General features: G+C 36.2%; 2 protein-coding genes, 1 long non-coding RNA gene and 1 pseudogene across 5 annotated transcripts in view; 3 read left to right on the top strand and 1 right to left on the bottom strand.

Moving 5' to 3' along the window:
- The window catches only part of LOC113649545 (erythroblast NAD(P)(+)--arginine ADP-ribosyltransferase-like), a 2,430-nt gene extending 1,193 nt beyond the window's left edge, over nt 1-1,237 (top strand). Inside the window, exon 3 of the mRNA XM_027157368.2 lies at nt 1-1,237. This exon is cut by the window's left edge and continues 294 nt beyond it. Coding sequence (XP_027013169.1) covers nt 1-414 — 414 coding nt within the window. The 3' untranslated portion in view covers nt 415-1,237.
- Nucleotides 1,238-4,713: 3,476 nt separating this feature from the next.
- The window catches only part of LOC113649544 (ecto-ADP-ribosyltransferase 5-like), a 48,599-nt gene continuing 43,312 nt past the window's right edge, over nt 4,714-10,000 (top strand). For 2 of the 3 annotated variants that reach the window (XM_047817317.1, XM_047817315.1), the window contains exon 1: nt 4,714-4,795. The gene's annotated coding sequence lies outside the window, so the exon portion shown is untranslated. The remainder of the gene's footprint in view (nt 4,796-10,000) is intronic. The other variant, XM_047817320.1, reaches the window with a different exon arrangement.
- LOC125145341 lies at nt 5,749-6,811 on the top strand (annotated as a pseudogene).
- LOC113649546 lies at nt 7,078-9,098 on the bottom strand. Its single transcript, XR_003442178.2, has 3 exons — nt 8,544-9,098; nt 8,328-8,462; nt 7,078-8,046 (listed from the first exon to the last, which is right to left on the bottom strand). It is a non-coding gene; the product is annotated as an uncharacterized LOC113649546 (long non-coding RNA).

Here is a 10,000-nt window from a genome sequence, read left to right as displayed (position 1 = left end):
TTCTTGCTAACACGTGCTGTACAAATTCATAAATTGCAGAGCTGTGTTAATGTTTTCCGTAGAACCGCTGTTAGTTTTGAGAGACCTCAGATTAATGCTACAATGCGATTTGGCAGGTTTGCATCGACTTCATTTAGCAATGACTTGGAAGAATTTGGCAATAAATCCTGTTTTGAGATTAACACGTGCTTTGGTGCAAACATATCCACCATTTCTGTACTACCTGATGAGGAAGAGGTGCTAGTCCCACCTTATGAAATGTTTACTATAACAAACATTACTGATAAACAAAACCACATGAACTGCGAAGTCCTTTACACACTAAAGAGTGCGGGAAATTGTAGCTGTATGGACTGCGAGCTGCTTAAAAACCAACCCCGCCGACATTACTCCCCACATAGAAACATAAGGTAATGTTGGGTTAATGTTTTATAGCACAACCACTAGCATGGCTGGATAACTTAAGGCCATGATGCTATGTATTCTAAGCATGTATTGATGTCAATGATATACATTATTTGTTATATCATCATAAAATTGCTCAATAATAAAGATAGCATTGTAATTTTAACCATTTTGTCTAGCAGCGCTTTGTAGCATGGCAGCAACTTACTGCCTTAATGCTTTTCAAATTAAAAGACACCCGGACCATATGTGTGTTTTTTTATGTGTTGTTATTATATTCCCACGAATATTATAAATAAATAAATAAATTATGTCACTAAAACAAATTCCTCGCATGTGAAAACATGCCTGGCAATAAAGCTGATTCTGATTCTAAATAAAGCGGAGGCGGGAATCAAACCTAACCACTAAGCCACCGTGCCCCTTAAATTATGTATGTATGTACTGTATATATGCATGTATGAAGAGCTCTTTTCCAAAACGCGATAAACGCCAAAATAAAAAAACCGAGTTTGTCATGTCATTTTGCTGTGTTGTGAACCTATATACTGCTCCATCAATGTTTCATGCCAAAATGCTATATTTCCTTGTTTAAAATGTACAGCAAGATGCAGTTCCTTTCCAAACCGCGATAAGCACCAAACCTGTTTTTTGCCTAAACGCTATATGTCCTCTCGACCAATCAGAATTCGGTGAGCGCGAGAGATGTTTGTTTGTGAGCAGTCTTCAAAATGAGTGTTTTTAACTGTAATAACAATTTTGATGGCCTGGATGAGCTAGTGAAACCTACTGATGGGGGTAGAAAACGCCGACTGGACAAAGAAAACCACAATTATTTATAACACTATGTGTGGTGTGTGTGTGTGTGTATGTATGTATGTATGTATGTACAGTACACAACAAAAGTTTGGACACACCTTCTCATTCAAAGAGTTTTCTTTATTTTCATGACTATGAAAATTGTAGATTCACACTGAAGTATATGTATACACATGTATATGTGTATGTATATGTGTATGTATGTATGTATGCATGCCACATTTAATTCCACTGAGAAAACAAAAATTTAAACTACTCTGTACATAATTATGAGTTCAGCAATGAAAAGGTTCTGACTCCTGTCTTGGATAGGAAGAGATAAGCTCATTACTATAGCTAAACCAATAACTTGTTCACTAGTCCCTAGACCAGTCCAACTAAATTACTGAAAGAAGTGTTACATAAAGCTGGTGAGCCTCTTCTTAATATGATTAACTCCTCGCTATTTTTGGGTTACATCTTTAAATCTTTCAAGTTGGCAGTTATTAGGCCACTCATCAAAAAACCTAATTTAGATCCCAATGAACTATCAAATTACAGACTTATTTCACATCTGCCGTTTATGTCTAAAATACTTGAAAAGATTGTGTCTGTTCAACTGAGCTCCTTCTTACAGGAGAACAATATCCTCGAAGAGTTTCAGTCAGGTTTCAGGCCCCATCATAGCACAGAAACTGCACTTGTGACAGTTACAAATGACTTGTTCTTAGCTTCTGACAAAGACTGTATGTCCCTATTAGTTCTACTTGACATTATTGCTGCATTCAGCACCATAAATCACAACATTCTCCTAGATCGCTTACAAAATTACACAGGTATTCATGGACAGGCTTTAAGTTGGTTTAGATCCTACCTGTCTGATCGATATCATTTTGTAGAGTTAAATGGCGAATCCTCCAGTTAATTGCCATTAATTATTGGGTCCCTTAAGGATCAGTTCTAGGACCTCTGCTTTTTTCGATATACATGCTTCCATTAGGGAACATCATTAGAAGACATGGGATTAATTTCCACTGCTATGCTGACGACACACAGTTATATATCTCATCAAAACCAGATGAAATAGCTAAAGTGTCATCCAGCACACCAGCATCCCAGGCTGGTCAGCCAGCACACCAGCAATCAGCATCCCAGGCTGTTCGGGCTGACCAGCACACTAGCATCCCAGGCTGGTCGGCCAGAACACCAGCACCTAATGCTGGACCAGCACACCAGCATCCCAGGCTGGTCGGCCAGAACACCAGCACCTAATGCTGGACCAGCATACCAGCATCCCAGGCTGGTCGGCCAGCACACCAGCAACCAGCACATAATGCTGGACCAGCATACCACCATCCCAAGCTGGTCCCAGTATGCAAAACATACCTTATGCTTGACCAGCAATGCTGGTGTTTTAGAAGGGTGCTGCTACTTACGTACAAGGCTCTTGATGGTTTAGCTCCCACGTATCGAACTAGTCACGTTGCAATCCTTCACACTCTCTAAGATCACAAAACTGAGGACTTCTGGTAGTTCCCAGAATATCTAAGTCAACTGAAGGTGGTAGAGCATTTTTGTATTTAGCTCCCAAACTTTGGAATAGTCTTCCTGATATTCCTGAAATTTTAATTAAACTTGCATTAAGGGCCTTGCTCAGGGGCCCATCAGTGGCAGCTTGGTGGACCTGGGGTTTGAACCCGTGACCTTCCAATCAAAACCACCTTAACCACTGAGCCACCACATCCCTAAATTACTTTAAGCACACATAATCCCTGTTTTGATCCTTCTTTTTAGTTAATCTTGGCTATTTTCACCTTTAACTTTTTTTATACTTCTGTTTATTAGCTAAAGATTCCAGGTCAAACTGAACCAATAATTTTGTGCATTTAAACATACTGTATATTGGCTAAGAAAATATATCAATGTCGTACCTCTTTACATATTAATCTGTGTGAGTCTATATTTGTTCATTACTGGTGGCTTCCTAATGTATTTATTTGTTGCAGTGTGATAATAAATAATGCTTCTGTTGACACACCATTGACTTCTCGTGTCTGTTGACACACACACACACACGCACACACACGCAGGCACGCACACACACACACACACGCACAAACTTGCACACATGCAAGTGCTTTTTGAGTTTTTCAACTTAAAGCTTCAATAGTAGATCTTACAAGATAAAAAGCATAAGTAAAGAATAACTTTGGAAATCCAAATTTGTGAAATGTTTCTTTTTATCAGCTCAAAGATCGTACAGTAAGTCAAACTAACGTAAAGACAGAGTCAATGTAAGTTTGTGGATTACGCTTTATTTTTGCTTTACATTAAGGTTAAAAATCTACTATGGGTCAAAGAGTGCTTGAGTGAGTGATTGAGTAGATTGTGTAGTTCTACTGTATTAAATATTCAGTGTAAATTATGTTGGTTCAAACACAGTTTCAAACTGCGACAAAAAGGTAGCAATATTAAATAACAACCACATTCAAGTAAAATAGACTTTCTCACACTAGAAGCACCAGATATAAGCTGTATCTACAGTCCAATACAAGCACTGAAGATTTTCCCCATTTTAACCAATTAAATATAAGTAACTAATATTAAGTAAACAAGTAAATATATCTGAGTGCTGTTTTATTAACAAATAACACTGTCTGATTTTGCATCCATTTTTTTTCAATTTGCAGAGTATAGTGTGAAGTTTATGTGCTTATTTGTGTACTCTAAAAAAAAAATTGGCAAGACACACACACGAACACACACACACGCACTGTGCACTCACATGATTTCTTAAGTTTCTTTCACACTTGATTTTTTGAGTCAAACATTTTGCCGATGTGGCATTAAACATACTGTAGCTGAGAAAATATACAGTATCAATGCTGTACATCTTTATGCATTAATCTAGAATAGTCTGTTTTTTTTACTAGTCAGTTCCATCAGGATTTCAAAGAATTTATGTTATGGCCAAAAAATTATTGATTTTGCTTTTCCTTTTCAAAATTCTGTTGGAAAACTACTTGAATTGAAGAAAATATCCTTTACAAAATTGGAATGTGGATTCACACACATACACACACACACACACACACACACACACACACACACACACGTACTTCATATACAGTACACATGTTCATCACACCCTACACTATGACATGTGGCACCCTACATTATTATAGTGGTAGATGCTTCAGCAACAGGGGTTAAGGCTGTGCTTATCCAGTGCTTTGGGAGGAAGATGGACCCTGTGGCTTTTTTCTACTGGGTGACCCCCAAAAAGAGCAAAACTACAACATCTTGCTCTTGAAGAAAACAATATTCAGTTAAACTATTTGCATTCATTGGTATTATTTACCTTAATCCAATTGAAATAATTCAGGTTTGTAAATAATCACTTTTGTCTTTCTTTCTTTCTTTCTTTCTTTCAAAAATCACACCTTGTATTTTGAGGAGAAAACAACTCCATTTATGGTAATTAAAAAAGGAAGTGGTTGAGTACAAATAGTGATGAGTTGAAGGTCTGACACACTGTTGGTTTGAGCACCTCCTCGTTATATATTTAAGAAGCCTTGAGCTCATCAGATCTGTGAGTATTATGATCGTACTGGAAATGTTATATTACTTCCATCACAATTTGTTTAGATATAATTATATTATCTGATATTCAAGCATATGTTACGACCAGGTCTAGGTCAGACCGTAACATACAGGTAAAAATAAAAATCAGCACAAAAATAGAAAAGAGAAAAGAAAATAACAGAATGACAGTTTCCTTCTTGGATTGATTAATTTTATTTAGGTGGTAACAACTTCAGAAGTCGGAAAGGCCAAAATAATAAATAAAACTCCCTCTAACTCAACAAGTACAACTCCGTTAACCTGATCCAAAGAAAAGAAAATACATGTCCTTCCCTCGCTCCCTGTCTAGCCAAAAACAATAATAAACTGAATAACAAAACTGGCACCGACTTCCTACAAACCACCGAATAGGGTGTATTTACGATGTCCACATATAACCATATTTACAAAATCTACATTGAAAACACATACAACAAGGCAGAAAACACCAAAATGACTAAGTCAACCCACAAGTTCGATAATACACCGTGCTTTGCAGCCAATAGCAGAACGAAGAAGCGGGGCATAGCGTGTCATGTGATGATCGCCAATGTCATGCAGGCGGATACGTGACGTAATTTGAAGGGCTGAAACGAGAAGCAGACACCAAGACACCTAGCCACTGGTGACAGTTACAAAAATAAGCAAAATTCAAAAACATACAAAGGCGTAACATACTGTACATTTACTTAAGACATAATACTGTATTATTTATGATATGAGAATATTATTCACTATGCTACTGGAATAATTCAAGCTAGAAATTGTGTTATCAAACCATGAGGTTGTTTCTGAAGTTTTCAATATTTTTCATGTTGATATGATGCATTGTGTTATCAGAAAGAAAGCAGAAATCTTTTTCTCTTCAGGCAGTTGAGTTGCGTGTGCAATGAGGCATTGTTCATACCAAACGTTCACACAATGGTTTTCACAACTCAGATGTCAAATACAAACCTAAGCACTATTCAGACTGTAGTGGAGATGTTTCAAGAGGTTTGGAGTTTATGTAAAGAACAGAGACATGCCTCCTTTTTTTCTGTGTGAGAAAGATGTACAAAAAATGCACTAGGACTACTCAATAATCTCCACACTGATAAATTCAGTTGATGTCTCACTCATTAGTAGAATAGTCATTTGTATACAATTTGTATATATTCTCTATATACAATGAGGCAAGCTGTTTTCATCCTCACCACCACTGCCATCATCATCATTAACACTGGAGCAATTTTGTCCAACCAGCTGGGTTTCTCTTTCTACACTTAGTAGACATTTTCTTATGTTTTTTCCCTCCTCCAATTTTATAGAAAAAAAAAAGCTCTGCTAATAAACTGGACATGGCACCGGATTCTATTGATGACCAATTTAAAGACTGCGTTAACAGCACCTACAAACTGATAGTAAACGAGGTCCTAAAAAAAGATTTAAATAAAAGTAAAGTGTTTAACGAATATTCGTATAAATACTCATACATTACTGATAACTTTACAAGAATAATAAAGGTCTACACCGATCCAAAGGAAAAACTTTATTCAAAGTTAAATGATGCCGTCAGCTCTGGAAGAGAACATTACCTCAACACATTCAAATACAAAGCCTTTCATTTGTTGCTAACACGTGCCGTACAAATTCATAAAGTGTCGAGCTGTGTTGATGTTTTCCGTACAACCAATGTTAGTTTTGTGAGACCCAAAATGAATGATAAAATGCGATTTGACAGGTTTGCATCAACTTCATTAAAAGGTGACTTGCAAACAATTTGGCAATAAATCCTGTTTTGAGATTAACACATGCTTTGGTGCAAACATGGGCAATCTTTCTGTGATGCCTAATGAGGAAGAGGTGCTAATCCCGCCTTATGAATCATTTAAAATCACAAACATTACAGAAAACCACATGAACTGCGAAGTCCTTTACACTCTAAAAGAGTGTGGGAAATTTTAGCAATATGAACTGCATGCTGTTTAGACACCACCACCCCACACATTACACCCACATAGAAACATGGAGTAATGTGTTGACCATGGGTTAATGTTTTTATAGCACAACCACTAACATGACTGGATAATTTAAGGCCATGATGCAATGTGTTCTAAGCATGTATTAATGTGAATGATGTACATTATCTGTTATTACATTATAAAATTGCTCAATAATAATGTCAGCACGTTAATTTTAACCATTTTGTCTGAGCTTTTGTTTTAATGGAATCTAGCAGCACTTTGTAGCATGGCGCCAACTTACTGTCTGAATGCTTTTCAAATTAAAAGACATCTGGACCATGTGTCTAAAAAAAAAATTCTTTTTTTTTTTTTTTTAAGTGTTATTATAGTCCCAAGAATATTATTTATGAATAAATAAAATAAATAAATTTCTTTATGTATTTATGCCACATTTCGTTCCACTGAGAAAACAAAAATTCAAACTACTCTGTACATAACTGAGTTAAGCAATGAAAAGGTTCTGACTCCTGTATGGTGGGGTCACTATTCTGGACCACCTAAAGCACACAGAAAACACAAAGCTGATGTTTTAGAAAGGAAATGTGGGGTTTAGAGAAAAATAACAGGGAATACAATGTCTTTACTTAACTATCTTTGAGGCTCATACAATAATCCCTAGGGATCAGTGAGGTGACAATAATTAGTCTATAAAGTCAGATATTTTGTGTCAGTTTGATTGATTAAAATGAAAAAAATGCTTTAAGGAAAAAAAAAATATTGATGCTTCTAAGCTAATTGGAACACAGTGATCATTATTTAGATGACAATCATTTGGTTTCCTCCTGATCCCCCATTTGAATTATTTTAATTCAAAATTTACTTGTCATTAATTGACCAATTTGCAAGTAGCACACAGCATGAGCAATACACATGGCAGCATCACACCGATTTTTTTATTTGAATGTTTCAATGTTTTATCATTGATTAATTCTATCTATATCTCAAACTATCATGATATCTATCTACGATACCTCAAACACATACCAACTGTATGCAAGAAAAAAAAATCTATTTAAAAAGATGCATAACGTAAGTTGTTATTTAAATATATGGATGGATAGACAAGTTTATGGAAGGATCAATGCCCTAAAGCTTACAAGTGATCTGTGTATCTGCTCAGTTAGGAAACATGAATCCGGTGACTTTAAGACCCAGGGGTCGAACTCAGAGTGAAGATTCCATATAGGTATATTCCCCATATGATGCATACGGCCCACTGTATGAAAGAGAAAAATATTGGGTACATGCAGGAGAATTGTGTGTGAAAAGTCCTGTTTAAGAAGATTTAACAGTTGTAGATGTTTGTTAATTGCTTAATGGATGAGTTCCATGATAATGAACTAAGTAAATAAAAACAACAGAGAATGTAGATAAAGATCAAAGTGTATTGTGTTGACCTTGACAGACACTATTATTCATTTCATGCATGTTTTGATGTCAGCAATGTTAGCATACACACATGCATATAATGATCAATAATGTTTTTACTTCACTCACCCAATAACATTTCTGTTGTCTTTTCCTCCTCTGTTAGACACACACTCGGTATGCCGCCCTTAGTCACATTGCGAAGGCTGAGGTTCTTTTGCACAGATGTTTTATTTTATTGGTATAGACATCAACACCAACACACTGAGTAAAAGGCATATGAAATATACACATAACAAACATATCACATTAAACTCATGAAATGAAATAAATATATACACATACCACTTTTGCCTGCTTGTGACTTAAGAGAAGGGGTTATAACTTGCACCTTCTTGGATGGATGGCATACGATACAGGTAGAAATAGCTTTACCTTGTAACAATTACATTTGTTCCATCTCACCATGTGCATGACAAACAGGAAGTGAGTGAGTGCTAATGAGTGCTGATGTACACAAGCGCCCTCTAGTGGATAATAAACATTATGGACCGAGATCTTTGTGACCATAGATATATATACACACTAGATGTCGCCTTGTATAGGGCAGTACATTGGAACGAATGCGTCAACTGAGCCGCCATCTTGGTACGGGGGACCCCCTCCTCTTAATGCATTAGCGTCAATGTAGGCAAAGAAATAAAATCACCATAAATCGTTATGAATGCGATTTCTAGGTTTTTTTGGTTCATTCCAAAGGTCAGATATGTATTTATCATTAGGTCCAGAGAAAATGTAAGGTTTTGATATTAAGATAATAAGTTTATTACTTACATTCTTCCACTTGAGTAAACGTCAAATGAACAATCACTACTTACCTTATAGCCTACTGCATGCAACACTGCTACAATGATGTGACTATACATGTTCATTTAAACATTTAAATTGTATTGGTTTATTAAATATGATACACAAAGCAATTTTTTATTGTAATTAACATACGATAAAAAAAAATCCAAACCCTTTACAGGCATAATGTCATTAAATCTGTCCTTAAGTGAAGTAAGTTAATAAAAGAGCATTCTGCTTGTGTTAAGTCCAGGACAATCTAATAAAATATGTTTGACAGATAAGGGAATCTTACAGAACATACATAAAGTTGGGTCTTTTCACCTTTAAGCAAAAAAACATGGGTCAATTTTTAATGTCCTTATTAAACCTCTTACGATTCGCCGTGCCATGCACGGCACTGAAGTCAAAGTGACCACTAGGGGATGACCCAGAAACAAGCTTCATTTCATCTTTAAAGCATCAAATCCTCTAAAAACACGAAAAAAAACTATTTGCCTAGTAAAGTTTATACTCTCAATATTTTTTAAGCCCACACACAAAGCATAATATGATTCACAGCCTTCATACTATTAGAAAAAAAAATTGGACAAAACTGACCTAGGTGGCGCTAGACCGGTTTTTCCCTTACCATTAGACGCGTCCCTTTCTTCACTGGGGTAATATATTCCAAAACAAATAATCCACAAAAATCCACACCGGTCTAAGGAACTGAAATCTGTAAGCCATTTAATCCAAAACGCTTTGGTCGCGCCGCAAATATTCCGTTTGTGTTCCGAAAACTGGAAACAGTAGTGCGCCATCATTTTTGCCGCTCTAACTTCTCATTGGGGTATTCAAAAAATCTAAATTTACGTCATATTTATAGCCCAGGGCCTAACGAATCAAACAAGCCCTCACTTGAGCCAATCGGCGCTTGTATTGCAGAGATAGACGGCTGGGAAGCCAATGAT

The sequence above is a fragment of the Tachysurus fulvidraco genome, chromosome 8 (assembly GCF_022655615.1).
Source record: "Tachysurus fulvidraco isolate hzauxx_2018 chromosome 8, HZAU_PFXX_2.0, whole genome shotgun sequence".
Classification (NCBI taxonomy): domain Eukaryota; kingdom Metazoa; phylum Chordata; class Actinopteri; order Siluriformes; family Bagridae; genus Tachysurus; species Tachysurus fulvidraco.
The sequence above is the reverse complement of the archived record's forward strand: the minus strand, read 5'-3'. Positions and strand labels throughout refer to the sequence as shown.